At 42.1% G+C, this 16754-nt stretch overlaps 1 protein-coding gene across 1 annotated transcript in view; it reads left to right on the top strand.

Annotated features, from left to right (window-relative positions):
- Positions 1-16754, top strand: part of LOC126412668 (probable glutamate receptor) — a 134676-nt gene that overhangs the window by 73058 nt on the left and 44864 nt on the right. The window contains exon 5 of the mRNA XM_050082371.1: positions 15055-15269. Within this exon, the coding sequence (XP_049938328.1) occupies positions 15055-15269 (215 nt within the window). The remainder of the gene's footprint in view (positions 1-15054; positions 15270-16754) is intronic.

The raw sequence follows: 16754 nt of genomic DNA on the forward strand, positions 1-16754 counted from the left end.
TAGTAACTGACGGAAAGTCATGGAGTAAAACAGAAGTGATTTCTGGCGTCCTCCAAGGTAGTGTTATAGGCCCTTTGTTGTTCCTTATCTAAATAAACGATTTGGAAGACAATCTGAGCAGCCGTCTTCGGTTGTTTGCAGATGACGCTGTCGTTTATCGACTAATAAAGTCATCAGAAGTTCAAAACAAACTGCAAAACGATTTAGAAAAAATATCTGAATGGTGCGAAAAGTGGCAGTTGATCCTGAATAACGAAAAGTGTGAGGTCATCCACATGTGTGCTAAAAGGAACTCGTTAAACTTCGATTACACGATAAATCAGTCTAATTTAAAAGCCGTAAATTCAACTAAATACCTAGGTATTCCAATTACGAACAACTTAAATTGGAAGGAACACATAGAAAATGTTGTGGGGAAGTCTAACCAAAGACTGCGTTTTATTGGCAGGACACTTAGGAAATGTAACAGACCTACTAAGGAGACTGCCTACTCTACGCTTGTCCGTCCTCTTTTAGAATACTTCTGCGCGGTGTGGGATCCTTACCAGATAGGACTGGCGGAGTACGTCGAAAAAGTTCACAGAAAAGCAGCACGTTTTGTATTATCGCGAAATATGGGAGAGAGTGTCTCAGAAATGATACAGGATTTGGGCTGAAAATCGTTAAAAGAAAGGCGTTTTTCGGTCCGACGGAATCTTCTCACGAAATTCAATCACCAACTTTCTCCTCAGAATGCGAAAATATTTTGTTGACACCGACCTACATAGGGAGGAACGATCACCACGATAAAATAAGGGAAATCAGAGCTCGTAGGGAAAGATATAAGTGTTCATTCTTTCCACGCGCTATACGAGATTGGAATAACAGAGAATTGTGAAGGTGGTTCGATGAACCCTCTGCCAGGCACTTAAATGTGATTTTCAGAGTATCCATGTAGATGTAGATGTAGAAATCGATTAAGTTCATTCAAGACTATATGGCGCAAGGTCAGTCACTAATAACTGTACTATCACGCACTGTTTAAAATATTTGTAAGTCCTTGATACTCCTCTAAGTTCCGTATAGATGCACATCGAAATAATGCTATGTCCCAACCAACATGTAAACTGATGTGGCTCATCGGCCACACATACCTCACCAAAGAACCTTATCCACCAAGACACGAAATTAAAAGATCACGAAAAATGCTCTGACCGCCTATTTAAAAACTTGGTCATGTGGCCAAGTTTTTGAACAGCTTGTATTGTTGCCAGGTGATGGTGTAGTATGCAGGAAGGTATCGTTGTTCAGTGACAGTAGGAGAACAGAGGATGACTTAGATAGAATTTCTATTTGGTGTAATGAATGGCAATATGCTCTAAAGGTAGAATAATGTAAGCTAATGCAGATGAGTAACATAAACAATCCTGTAATGTTCGGATACAGTATCAGTGGTGGTGCTTGACTAAGCCGCGGCGATTACATATCTAGGCGTAACGTTGCGGTCGGATGTGAAAAGGAGCAAACACGTAAGGACGGTAGTTGGGAAGATGAATGTTCTACTTTGGTTCAGTGGGATAGTTTCAGGAAAGTGTAGCTCATCTGCAAAGGAGACCGTGTATAGGACCAATTGTGCGACCCATTCTTGAGTACTGCTCTAGTGTTTTGGGATTTCCACCAGGTCTGTGAAAGGAAAGCATCGAATCAATTCAGCAGCATGCTGCTAGATTTATTAACGGAAGATTCGATGTTTAGTGAACACGACTGGGAATCCCTGGTGGGAAGACGACCTTCTTTTCGCTATACCCAATTGAGAATTTAGAGGACGGACATTTGCAGCTGACTGCAGGATGATTCTGTTACCACCAACGTGCATTTTGCGGCGTGACGGGGTTTGTAATTCCGTGTGTTGTGGAGGCTGCAAATTAGTAATTAACCTACCTCAGAATGGCGTCTGCTCGATGTCTCTTCACTCGGCAATGTAGATACTTAGAAGACGATGTAAAAGCAGCGTTGATAAAAAGCACCATCTAAAATCTGCAAATACTGAGGCCGCGCAATGAAATAAAGTTCTGTAGAAAAACTGTCAGCAAAAAATTTATCAGGCAGCAAGATAACGGATTGGCTCCTGGAAAATAATATCCGAAATTTCCACACAAAAACGTTTATTTGCTCTTGTAACCAAAGAAACGGTACTATTCAGTCCACATTTAAACTATTGGGTATTTTCGTCAAGTTCACAATTCATACAATCATTTCGCACACACAGCAGCCAGAAATATGTCCAAATCCGACCCGAACTAAACATCGTTCTCACGGTCATTAATTTCACCACTAACATGAGTTATTACATTCCGTCCTTCTTGTGGATTTCTAAAAAAAAAAAAAAAACTATTCGCCAAAAAATGCTCAGTGGTTGAATACTGCAACATTGCCACGCAGATACTACGAAGGCCAAATTTTCACATGCGAATATCTGTCCAAGACAACAATTCTAGAGCTTCCAAACTTCACAAAACTGTCTGTAACGACATCAGCGTTAGTCACGATACGTATCAAACGCGAGGAAGTCAATATTCCTTCATTTTGCACATTATTTTGACGAGCACTAGTAACATGACCGTCCACGTTCAAAGCTAGCCAGCGACTTCCCCCAAGTAGCCTCGCTCCCAGTATAACTATCAGGTGAGTGGGAACCGTCTCAATTCTGATTGGCTAACCATACTCGCTGCCAATCAGAAGGCTCGCCATGATCATACTCGCGCCAAAACTGGCCTGCACCAATCCTTACATACAGACGCATCTACGTCATTCTGATATACAAATATTAAAGTAATGTTTAATAAACGAAAACGGAAAGGCAATAAATCTGGAAATATCCTTTAGATACAGATAATACTCCAGGTGACTTTCTGGCTGTTCAGTTACAGTAGCAACCACACCTAGACATACGTCATCAGCAAAGTGGGTAAATTCCCTATGAACATTTTCCCATAACAGGCTTGCGTAGCTCTTGCAAGTTACTTAAGACGGTATATAACCCAACATTAAAATTTGACGAATGTCCCGCGCACACACTCTCATTCACTCACATATACTCCCACAACAATCTTAGACACCAATAATAATTTTGTCTGATTTTTATATTACGAAAACGAAAAATAATTTAAGTTTTAATATAAAATCTCAATTAATTAATTCTGCACACTGAGAGTTCTGTTTATGTTTTTAGATAATACCAAAAGATGAACTATTATATTTCCAAACTGAATTTAGTTCCCTAAGTGTCGGTTTTTTACTTTTTTATAAATTTGTTCTATCTCTGAAACTATGATAGTTATAAAGCTGAAATAAGCTGAAATTTGGATACAATCTTCTCCTGAATCTCAAAAGATAGTGTACCGATTTTGATCATGATTGAATAATATTTAGTACCATTTGTTTAGGTTCTTATAGGTGGCGAATGTAAGGTTGCTAAGAAGTGACACAGGAGCCGTTGTCACGCTGGCATAGTAGCAGGTGTACATGACTCATGGGCTAAGACACAAGTGGCGGTTTCTTTCACAGCCTCCGGCTCCAATACTGCGGGCTGTATAGCAACGAATATTATCGTGCAATAACTCGCGATGTTACAATTTCACGGAAGGATCATGGAGACGAGATGCTTGATAACGAGATGAGTGAGAATGAGATGGGTGAGAACGAGATGGGTGAGAACGAGATGGGTGAGACTGGGGCTTGTAAAGATATGTATAGGCGGCCGTTTTCGCTCCATTTGCGAGTGGAACAGGAAAGGAAAGGACTAGCAGTGGTACAGATTGCCCTCCGCCATAAACCATACGGCAGCTTGCGGAGTGCGACTGTAGATGTAGAACCACTCTATTCAAGTGAGTAGCGTATAATTAGAGTACTATTCGTATGGTTATAAACGAGGGGCTTTCAATGAGTAACGCAACACATTTTTTCCTGAAAGCAGGTTGGTTTTGTTGTGGATTCAAACACATCGTATTTTTCCCCACTCTTTTGACTACAAAAGCCTTTTTTTTAACGTAATGTCTGTTGAATGCGATGGCCTTACCCCACCTTACTGGGAGGGCCCGTAGGCCCTCATGGTACCACTCTACTGGTCGACATCGGAGCCAACGTCTTGCTGCGTCGATAACCTCCCCGTCAACCACGTACTGCTTCCGTCACTGGACCATACAGATGATGGTCGGAAGGTACGAGATCCGGTATGTATGGTGAATGAGGAAGAACAGCCCTATGTAGTTTTGTGAGCTCCGCTCGGGTGCGAACACTTGTGTGAGGCCTTGCGTTGTCATGGAGAAGAAGTTCGTTTGCATTTTTGTGATGAGTGATGACGAACGCGCTGAAATCTGTCCGCACGTCCCAAAATTGCGGTAGTCACAACTGTGTGCCCGCAGGAGATCGGACTGGTTTGTGCGACCTTACGGCAATGATGCAGACGTTTCACCAAGCGACTCACCGTGTTTTTGTTCACTGTCAATTCGCCGTAGATATTCAGTAAGCGCCTATACCTCAATGACAGCTCGCTGCCTGGAATGCACTCCCCGTTAAAGACGCCATTTGGAAGGCTACATACAGAACCGTCACAAATCGGAACTTCATGAAACTACAGGAGCAGAAGCTGGAATACTCCACGGTGTTCGACAAGAAATGTCGCATTTTTTCAGCCGAAACTGGCCGAGAAAAAATGTGTTTCATTACTTACTGAACGCCGGCCGCTGTGGCCGAGCGGTTCTAGGTGCTTCAGTCCGGAACCGCGCGAGCGCTACGGTGGCAGGTTCAAATCCTGCCTCGGGCATGGATGTTAGTTAGGTTTAAGTAGTTCTAAGTTCTAGGGGACTGATGACCTCAGATGTTAAGTCCCATAGTGCTCAGAGCCATTTTTGAACTTATTGAACGCCCCTCATATTTTGCAATCTTTAAACCTTCCAATCATACATAACGTATACTTTTGGATAATTTGCATTCTCATATTGCATTATTACATGTTAAACATGACCAACTTTAATTTCAACATTTTACATCACAAACAAAATGAAAAAAAGTAGTTAGATTCACGTCTCTGTCCACCTTGCCACTTCAGTACTACGCCACTCAAATAGGCATCTTAAAAACATAGTTTCTAAATTTTCATTAAATAAACATAAACAGATTGGAATAATAGTGCAAATAATTCAAGCTGAGCCTAAACAATTATGTATATGTGGGGAAAACATTGTTTTAGCACTACAGTTGATATATTCATAAAATTGTTTCTAACACAGTTTGTGTAATTTTTCAACAATAACACACACACACACACACACGCACGCACACACACACACACACATATGGTTACTGACTAACTTCCTTCATACCTACCCAACTGTGTGTCGTACGCGTAACTGTCGTTACAGATTTTATGGACAATTTTATGTATAAATGTTTATAACTTTGATAACATTTAATTTATACGAGAGTAAGTCACTTATTATCCGCAATTTAGTTATATTTTTGTTTATATTGGTAATACTGTCGTTTTACTTTGTTTATTTGCTTTGTTTATTTGTTGTTATATCTTTGCAATTTTCAAGCTGATAGGTTAGTTTCGTTACCGCTGCCGTGCTGTTAATCATGGCTGCACGTTCAGTGATCCGGTTTTTGTGGTCGGAAGGCGTATCAGGGGCCGAAATTCATCGAAGACTTTCGGTACAGTACGGGAACAGTGTCTTGCCACAACGGAGTGTCTACGAATGGATTGAAAAATTCCGAAATGGTCGCACAAGTGTTACGCACGATGAAGGAGCCGGACAACCGCTGACCGCCACAAATGAAGAAACCACTGAGCGTGCACGTGAAATAATTCTCGTACACAGACGATTAACTATTGAAGAAGTGGCACATCGTCTGCAAATTAGTCACGGCTCTGCCGACGAAATCATCCACAACAGACTTGGGTTTCTTAAAGCTTGTGCAAAATGGGTCCCAAAACAACTCACAGAGTTGCATAAACAAACGCGGTTGGACATTTGCAAAAAACGTTTGGATCGCTATGGTAACGAAGGAGACGACTTCTTAGACAGGATCATTACTAGTGACGAAACATGGATCCATCATTACGAGCCGGATAGTAAACGGCAGAGTATGGAATGGAAAAATCCAAATTCGCCGTGCAAGAAAAAGTTCAAGACCCAACCGTCCGCGGGAAAACTGATGCTTGCATTATTTGGGACGCACAAGATCGAGTAGTGGAACATTATGAGGAAAGGGGCACAACACTAAATAGTGTACGTCACAGTAAGATGCTTACTGCAGGCGAAAGCCTGTAATTCGAAGCAAACGCCGAGGATTGCTGTCAAAAGGTGTTGTGTTGTTGCACGACAATGCCCGTCCGCGTACTACTGCCCACTCTGCTGAAACTCTCCAGAAACGCAAATTTGAAGTACTGAATCATCCTCCATATAGTCCCGATGTTGCCCCTTCTGCCTATCACTTGTTTGGTCCACTCAAACAGGTATTAAGGGGCCGTCGATTTGCCTCGGACGAAGCTGTGAAAGAAGCGGTGCATTCCTGGCTCGCAGCTTAACCGAGAATCTTCTTTTATGGGGCGTCAGAAAGCTTGTACAACGATGGACTAAGTGCGCTGAAACGCAAGGAGACTGTCGAAAAATGATGTTCGTGTAAGTTTCATATTTGATTACAATAAAATTTTATAACTACTTTGCGGATAGCTTACCATCGTAAATGCCATAATAATTTTAGTAAGTTCGTCTGTTTATTGCGTCTTCAGCGCTGCCATTGGATTCCATGTAGCATATCAGGAATTGGTTTTTGTGTTTTCAGTGAATATTTGAAATAGCCTGGACGTATTGCTTAGTTTCTATAAGCGTGTGGCGGCACTGTTGACTCAACCACCACCAGATTTTCAAGTAGTTAGCGCACAGCAGCCCGACAGACACCAATCCCTCTTCTTTTCACGGTTCGTTAATGTGACTCGGGACGCCGCTCAGCGCCCGCTTTTACCAAAAGGCCGGCCGCGGTGGTCTAGCGGTTCTAGGCGCTCAGTCCGGAACCGCGCGACTGCTACGGTCGCAGGTTCGAATCCTGCCTCGGGCATGGATGTGTGTGATGTCCTTAGTTTAGTTAGGTTTAAGTAGTTCTAAGTTCTAGGGGACTGATGACCACCGATGTTAAGTCCCATAGTGCTCAGAGCCATTTTTTACCAAAAGGTGCAGCCACTTCACGGCAACTTACCACTCACATGACGCTCAATGAAAACCGCCCTTTTTGAGTATGTTCTACAGCGAACGCACTGCTCGCAGCGCAGAAAATACAACAAAGACACTAACGCGTAGTTACAGGAAATGTAGTGCTCTGAACTATTGTCCGTAGCTCGTGGACTCGCGGTCGCGTTCTCGTTTCCCGAACACGGGTACCTGGTTCGATTCCCGTCGAGGTCTCGGAATGACTGAGTATTTGTGCTGTCCTCATCATTTAATCATCCCTCATGAGAGTGGCGAATCGTAAGTTGATTTTCGTTGCGTGCGTAGTGTATGTGATGTCCCCAGGGAATCCCGTCGCATCACGAAATAAAAAACTTTCCCGCAGACAAAAGGGGATGGGGCTATAAGAGCTGAGCCGAAGACACCCGAACGGGTGAATATCAGTCACTGTCTGTTTATGTAGTTGATAGGATGTGCGTATGATAAGCGTTGTTATAATTAACAGGTACCAGAAAGGAACTAAACGACTGACAGGAATAATAGGTAAGAAAGCTTACATATTATCTTATCGGTGTATCCAAGAAATTGAAGCTTTTACAGACATTTTTGGCAGATCGCTATAGAACTAAGGGTCAGCTGTACAGTTCCCGGTTAGCAGCCGCTTAAGTTCTGTTCTCCGAACAGTGCAGAAAATGCCTTGTACGAACGCGTAATAACGCCTAACCGGAGAATAAACGCGAACTGGCGTTTCTGGCGGGATTGGTGAAATTAACTGGAGAATAAGTTTTGACAATGGCAGGAATAGCTACATAATTAGTGACGACTGGATTGTTTGTTAGAAGGAGGAAGAAGAAGAAACGGAGACATCGCACAAATTATATGGAAGAATATGATGAGTCCAAATTTATATAAAAATTTCGTACTATTACTACTTTTCGATCTCATGCTTGAGAAACTGGAGCATCTGAATGAAATGTGAAACTGTTTGCTAACATAAAACTTTTTGCTTGTAGTAGGCCAATAGGCATTTGATACTAGTATTCCGTGAATTGTGTTCTGTCGTGTTATTTATGTGTAGATAAAAATGACCATATGTGCCAAAACGGTCTCGCTTATTTGGGGTTTGTTACAGTTGCTGCAATATTAGAAATGCCTACTTCGTTTTATCTAGCAGACAGTGATAAAACAGACGTAATCAAATCAGAAACCACACCTGCTTTTCGTTATTAGAATGTCTGACTAACTTCGCAGAAAGGAAACACACCGTGTAAAGCGCTAGCAAGACTAGAGAGACAAAAATGCTGAGACCTAAGGACTGAAGAAATGTGTACTGTCTTGTTTGTCACTTGTCTTACTTAATTTTATGTCACACAAAAGAGATGTTATTAGATAACAGGCAATAAAGAGTGCAAATTTTCTGATGAATTCTTATTCTCCTGGTCACAAATAATCCCACTCAGTATTGATTGTGACTTTCTTTTTAAGGGGGTTAGGATGTCAAACTGGCCGACTGAGTAGGAGAGGTACCAAAGAACATTTTAATTTCCACTGTCCCAAATATAGGTTTGATGCTTCCCATTACAAAATATACACGCTTGTATTCCACAGAACGAAATATAGTGACGTGCGATAGATGAATGCTGTGTGAAGAGGCGTGGCAGTGCACTTTGGCACACTTAAGATCAAATAACATGTCGTACATTTCCTGGAAAATATATGTTTTATATATCAACTTTTTCAGAAAGATATGCGCTACCAAATGAACATTTTTTAAAAATCGATGTAGTGTTCATTATGGGTGTGACATAAAACAAACACGGCAACTATTACGTTAAGAAGCGACAGCGACGGTTTTCCGAGAAGATAAATTCTGCCTGGCAGTCAGAAGCATAAAGAGTGGTCCGGTGTAGTCCCACCCCTGCGTTGCCTGTTACTAGGGTGTGCGCATTCCGCTTGTAATCTGCCCTTGCTTGCCTATTAGCCAGGCAGGCAAGCTGCCGCAGGTTATCAGCGGAACGGGCAGGCTGTTTTAGTTCCATTCAAACGAAGCTATACCCAACCCAAACTGGTTAAAAGAATCTTGCTTGTCTGCCCGTCTTCCCTCTGTACTACGCTAACTGGCAGTTTATTCTGTACGCTTCCATATGGTGTAGTGTTATGAATAGGGTTCAGAAGTTGATGAAAAGTCTTTTTTAACCGAAAATCACGGGGCGAAGCTCAATGAAGTGTATGTTCATTTCGGGTCACTGTGGGTCACCAAATGGCGGATTTTATTTGTTCTTTTTTCCTTTGGGTTTATCCGGCTTATTTATTTATTTCAGTATGAATGCTTTTCTCTGCAACTTCATCGTCATTCGACTAGCACCGTCTTCTGTCAATTCGAGCCACCATCAGGTCACCTCTAATAGTATGTTTTCTGTAGTAATCAGAACCATCTCTGAAAGTCGAGATCCTGTGCACCTAAGAAACTGGAGATGTCTGTTATATTGCAGCGTCAACTAAAGTAAGGTTCGGAAGTCTAGTTTCTGCAGCCTTAGTGTCTTCCAGCCAAACATGACCCCAGTTATACCAATTTTAAGTACCTTTTCCAGGATGTGTGTTGCAGGTGCGCTAAATTAACTGAAGTGGCCAAAATAGTTCAGGATAATTTTCCCAAATGCATTTTAGCAAACACGAAGTTCATTTCTCACACTAAGTTAGTCTAAAAAGTACACGCCTGAAAGAAGAAGCTTTCCTTTCATATCAAGATTTTTTCGCACTACGTTGCATATCTCCAAAATGTGGCCGTTAATAGCCACTGAGCCATATTTTTTTCTCTTATTTCAGTCTGTTTGCCCAAAGTTTAGAAAGAATATCTACTGCTAAGTGGCCTCAAGTCCTTGGCCCATACTTCTCAGCCTTTCCTAACCTACTCGATGCTTTCTTTTTTTCCTTTATTGATTTTCGATTCCCCCCACCTGGGGAGGGGTGGGCTGACAGCAGCTTAATACGCTGCTGTACAGCCGAGAGAAAAGTTAAACAAACAATGGTGAGAGAACAACCAATATAAAAAAGGCGATAAAAGAGTGACTTTTTGAATAACAATAAAATGGCGGAACTTAAAATACAAATACACAGCGTTGATGATGCCGATGAAGGCTCACAGGAAGGAGACAGACACAATTAAAAAACATGGTGACACTCTGGTTTCTGTGCGCACGAGATAAAAACACAACTGCTGACAGTATGGTGGCTGTTCGCAACACTCACAGGGGATGCACAACACTGAACTCTCACTTAAAGTAGCACTGTAGAGGCGACACGGCAGCAGATGGCGGGGGGAGGACCCGGACCGATGAGGGGGAAAAAGGGAGGGGGAAGAGAGGAAAGGTGAAAAAAGGGGGAGCCAATGGAGGGAGAGGACAGAGAAAAGAAAGGGGGGGCTGGGCAGACGCTAGAAGGAGTGGGAAAGGCAGTGGAGGGGAGAGCAAAAAGGACTTGAGGGAGAGAAGGGAGCCAGAGAGAGGGTAGGCGGGAAAAGGAACAGGATGAAAGGGGAGGAGGGAGCCCAGGAAAAGGACAGAGGAAGGGAGGGGCAGGAGAGGATCAGAGTTGATAGGAGGGATAAATGGAGGGAGAGAGGGCATCGTCCGGGAGGTTGAGTTGACTGAAGCCACCTTGGGAAAGGAGATGAAGGGTGTAGAGATGGAGGGTAGGGGGGACACAACAGTGAAGGCGCAGCAGAGGGCGGGGTTTGTAGAGGAGAGGAGCAACCAGGAGATGAGGGGGACCAATGAGGCGGGAGTTGTAGAGGACACCGATATGTTCGAGGAAAAGGAGCATATAGAGGAAAGGAATCAGGTCGTAGAGGATCCGCGTGGGGGATGGGAGGTGTATACGGAAGGTGAGAAAGCGTGCATGGCACTCGAGGATCTGGAGGGACTTATAGAATTTGGGGGGGAGGGTGGATATCCAGGTGGGACTGGCCTAACAGAGGATGGGATGGATTAAGGATTTGTTGGTGTGGAGGATGGTAGAGCGGTTCAACCCCCATGTCTGGCCAGAGAGGAGTTTGAGGAGTCAGAGGTGGTTGTGGGCTTTGGATTGGATAGAGCACAGATGAGGGATCCAGGTGAGGTGACAGTCAATGGTGAGGCCAAGGTAGCTGAAGGTGGGGCAAAGGGGGACTGGACGGGCACAGATGGTAAGGGAGAAATCAAGGAGCCGGAAGGAGCGAGTGGTATGACCTACAATGACTGCCTGGGTCTTGGAAATACTCGATGTTCCCGAATACGTAATCCATATCTTTTTATACAAGACACCTACCAATTTATTTGAAGCACCTCATAAACACACAGCAACTTTTCCTCTGCTCTGCTTGGACTCTGTTTCGTGACTGATCTATCCCAGTTCATAATTTCTCCTCAATCTCCATTCATTTTGGTTTGCTCATTTTGCTGCTCCCACCGTTATGATAAATGAACTGTAGTGAAAATTCCTACGCAGACTTATACTTGGCTAGTCACGTTGACTTGACGGCGCAACCTGTTGGCACGTGCAGCACGCTGAACGCGTCTTGTGAACCTTGCCATGCTAGTGGAAACCCAAGTTGGCCTGCTTTAACCACTGTGCTTTAGTAGGGAAACCGTGGAAAGTCTAAATCAGAATGGTCGAAAGAATATTGGAGCTTCCACCTCCCAGAATATAAGGCCAATCTGCTTAAAACCGTGCTACTCCTATTGTACGGTATTGTTGTGCAACGAATTTATTTAATAATAATGTAAAATGCTACTAGTACACTGTTCATTGATTTCTGACGGTCGCTGTTCACACTGGAAATACTATGCACACACATTATTTCATAGTTTAACACAATACGCGCTATCGGCTGACGTCAGGACCATAGCGCCAATATTTTGTGGGCCGCAGCTTCCCATTCGCTAGCCTAAAAAATGGAGTCAGTAAACCTCTGTAATTAATGGAATGTTGAGCTCGGAAAGAGAATAAGGTGTTAGTATTGCAAATTGCTTAGTTTTGGAAGTAAGATTAGTCAAAGATATGTTATTAATATTATCGCTATTACTATTTACTTGTATTTTCTATCAAACTCCTACTTTGTGTTACTGTATAGAATGCGCTACTTAAAATGTACTTTTTTGCCTTTTTAAATGTGTTCGATTTTTGTTGTCTCTTTAATGCCCTTGGGAACTTTATTGCACTGGTTTATACCTTGGTAGAAAATGCTGTTTTCAGTTTTCTGTTTAGTCTTTCTTTGTAAATGTAAGTCCAATATAGAGCTTGTTCCATGGTCACTGACAGAACTGCTGTGCAGTAATTATGAGTCATTTTCGATGTGTGCAACTGATAGGAACATATTTACATGGCGTGGTCAAAATTCCCAGTGTTTGTGGGAGATCTTTGCAGAGAACTCGACTGCTATTTTTGGTTATTATTCTCGTAGCCCTTTTGTATACTTCTAAATATGTGTTCATATCTAGTGCATTTGTTCCCTAGAAAATAATTTTACTGCTAAGAATTGATTGTACATGTGAGTAGTACGTAACTAAAGGACATTGGATGTTACACACTGATGACAGGACTCTAATGCCATAATATGCTGATGACAGTCTATTTGTAAGTATCTTTGTGTGTACACATCGCTTCAACTGAGACTCAATATTCATTCCTAGAAATTTTGCGTTTGTTAAGTAGTCGATAAAAATGATATCTACAGTTAATTTCACAATATGATTTTTCCTCTTCATACTGAAAATCATGGTAGGTGTTTTCTTTATGTTCAATGTCACTATACTGCATACTGACCAGTTGTGAATTTTTTACATTCTCTGCAAGAAGTTCTCTCGTTTTATCAATGACTATAGTATTTTTATCCTTGTTTTATCAATAACTATAATATTGTTATCATTAGACAAAAGTGTTGGCCCTTGACTAACACTACCGGGAATGTCAGTGATGTATATGAAAAGTAGTAGTCGTTATAGTATTCTACTGTGGGGAGTCCCTACATTAACGTATTTCGATTCTGGTAAGTGTTTTACTATAAGTGTAGCTTTATGCGAGGTTTGTATTTCTCTACTCTTTGTACCCTATTTGTTACATATGACTGGAATCATTCATTAACTTAAATTCTTATTCTTAATGTTAGTAGCTCATTTAGTAGAATTTTATGGCCAACAGTATACTTAGAAAAATCTAACAGTATGCCTGGGACCCACTCATTCTAGTCGCAAGTTCTCTACAATGGCTGATACTGTACTTCTACCACTTTTGAACCCTAATTATCGCTCACTTAAAAGGTCATTATTCAAATAATTCATTAATCTGTCTTCCATAAATGATTCCATTATTTTTTAGGATGATGGAGACAGGCAAATGACCTAGTGGTTGTATATGTCTTCTATGTTGCTTTTCCTTAGCAGAGGCACTACTTTTATCTGTTTTAAATACTCTTGAAATTTTTATGATGCGATTGGCTCATTTATTATATTTATTAAAGGAGCTTGTGTACACTGTCTGCATTGTTTCAACGCACATATTGGTGGCCCATCTAAGCCTATGGCTTTTTGTCTTTAAGGTCACTATCTGTGGTTGGTAGTAACATCATTGTACTTAGTGCATAATTATTTACAGATGTTATATTTGTTTTAGGAATTTTTGTTGTAATTTCTCTGTAGTAGTTCTAAATGCTCATTCATATAGTTTGCTAGGTGATGTGGGTCAATTATTACTTTATTACCCGCCATTATCACTAAATGTTTGTCTCTCCTTGTTTCCTGTTTAATGCCACCCTAAATACTTCGCTTTTATTCTCGGCGTTGTATATCGTTTTGTCATTGAATGGCTTTTTTTGCAACACTTATGATTCTTTTTCATGAAAGTGGCGTACTTCAGGGTTTGGGAAGACTAGCTAATATCTGCTGTTATCTATTTGTTTTTGTGAAATACTTCTAATGACGTGCAAGCTTTTGGAAATACATTTTTGAAGCTAAATTTAAAAAATGATAAGAACTTACAAGATTATGCATTTACACTGATTCCTCTGCACACTACAACACAACTTTGGTTTGCTATTTATCTTGAAAAATCTTGAATTTTGACTTCCAGTAAATGTCTTTTCTAGACCTGTAGGACCTGTATTTTAGGTATTATTTAGATTCCTGCATTTACTGTTATTATTTGACGGAAATGGAATTTGGGATCAAGATCTTTTGCAGATACAGCATACTTTTCCCTATCCTATTTGTGGCCAACAGGGATATGCTAGAACTCTGAAGTTTCTACTAGTTTCATTTGTTATATTTGTTTTTATATCTCCATACGAAATTATCTTGACTTTTGTAGTTGAGACTTTATGCAGAACTTCTGTTAATTTATTGAAAAAAGTGTTCTCAGTATCACTGGGTGATCGCTACGCACACAAAATGATTAATTTCTTGGTGATACCAAGACCTGTTGATATTTCAAAGTGTTTGTCTTCACTTACCGAGCCAAGATCAGGTCTTGCTTTAAAATGTTTTCTACTATAAATACACGACCCTCCACGGTTTGAAGCAGTCCTAAGGGGTCTATCCTTTTGTACAATGACAATACTCGTGCTGGATTTCTTTGTCTCTACTCAGTAGTCAGTGACACAATCTAATGTACAGTTCAAAGTTTGTAGTTAAACCTCAAATTACTGTATTATGTGTTTTATTAATTGCATGTTTTGATGAAAGACTTTTATGCCTGTAAATTGTCCCATGTCATGTTTCTCAATGGCTTCTTTTTGTTTATGACATTTAGTAAAGTTCCTCTGATCAGTCTATTCAAATCGCTATGATTCTAATATTACTTACTTTGCTTACAGTTTTGGCCTCTTTATCAAAGATGAAGTTTATACTGATGCCAACCGGTGGAGTTTTGCGTCCCCTTTCGAAACGAATCTGTGGTTGGCAGTAATAGGAACAGTCTTGTTGTATATGATCTGCGTGACAGTCATGTATTATGCGTCTAATGACAATAATCCCCATAGTTCTGCGAAAGAAATTCGCATGGGAATATATGCAGCGTTTTGTCTGAGAGGTAAGTGTTATGGACACTTGAGTGAACATTTATACTGCGAGGGGCGTTCAATAAGCAAACACATTTTTTCTGAAATAAGATTGGTTTTGTTCAGGATTCTAGAACACCATATTATTCCCTACGCTTTTGTCTGAAAAGCCCTATTTTTCAATATAATCTCCGTTCAGTGCTGTGGTTTCACCTCACCTTACTAGGAGGGCCTGTATGCTCGCTTGGTACCACTCCACTGGTCGACGACGGAGCCAACGTTTGGGTGCATCAATAGCTTCCCGACCATCCACGTCTGCTACCCGCGGAGTGCATCCTTTATCAGGCCGAACAGATGGAAGCCGGAAGGTGCGAGATCCGGGCTGTAGGGTGGATGAGGAAGTACAGCCTAGTGAAGATCTGTGAGACTCTGTGGACGCGCAGACTTGTGTGAGGCCTTGCGTTGTCATTCGTTTGCGTTTTTGTGGCGACAAATAAGTAGAAACCATTTCTTCAGTTTCCTGAGGGTAGCACAATACACCTCAGAGTTCATCGTTGCTTCCTGAGGGAGAGCATCAAACAGAACAGCCCCTGAGAGTATCACAAGACCTTCGCCACATGGGGGTATTTGAACGTTTTCTTAGCAGGGGCCGATGACCTCAGAAGTTTGGTCCCATAAAACCATACCACAAATTTCCAACAAAAAATTTTCTTCGTGTCAGAAATTCCGCACAAATGGTTCTTCGTTGGCACAAACGGTTCTTCGTTGCCCTTTATGGTCTTCTGATAGGTGGCGAGGAACCCAGCAGGCATACGCATTTGAGTACTCCGGGTAGTGGATGAGTGTGTCTGCCCTACCGACAGAGACTTCCAGGTGTGCAGCGAGATGTTTGACTGTGATCCGTCGGTCAACTCGAAAGAGAGTGTCCGCACGTTCCAGCACTGCAGGAGTCCCAGCTGTGTGTAGTTGGCTGGCTTGCTGAAGACTGCACAAGTTTGCGGGACCTTGTTCCGATGGTGACAGTCGCCTCGCTCAACGACTCTCTGTGCTTTTGTTCACTGCCAGGTCCCCGTAGACATTCTGCAGACGCCTATGAATACCTGTGATGGTCTGGTTTTCCGCGAAAAATGAAATGAAATGAAATGATAGTATGGCATTGTTGGCCGGGAGGCCCCATTCGGGGGAGTTCGGCCGCCGTAATGCAAATCCTTTTTAGGTGACGCCACATCGGCGACTTGGGAGTCAATGATGATGAAGGACACACAACACCCAGTCCCTTGCCGGGAATCGAACCTGGGCCCACTGCGTGGTAGTCGGTAACGCTACCGCTACGCTACGGAGGCGGACTTTTCCCGAAAAGGAACTCAGTGAAAGCTCTCTTCTTGGACTCACCTTCATTGCTGACGCCATTTTGAAGGCTATGTAGGCCAGCCGGAGTGGCCGAGCAGGTTCTAGGCGCTACAGTCTGGAGCCGCGAGATTGCTGCGGTCGTAGGTTCGAATCCTGCCTCGGGCATG

This window comes from Schistocerca serialis, chromosome 7, assembly GCF_023864345.2.
Source record: "Schistocerca serialis cubense isolate TAMUIC-IGC-003099 chromosome 7, iqSchSeri2.2, whole genome shotgun sequence".
NCBI lineage: Eukaryota > Metazoa > Arthropoda > Insecta > Orthoptera > Acrididae > Schistocerca > Schistocerca serialis.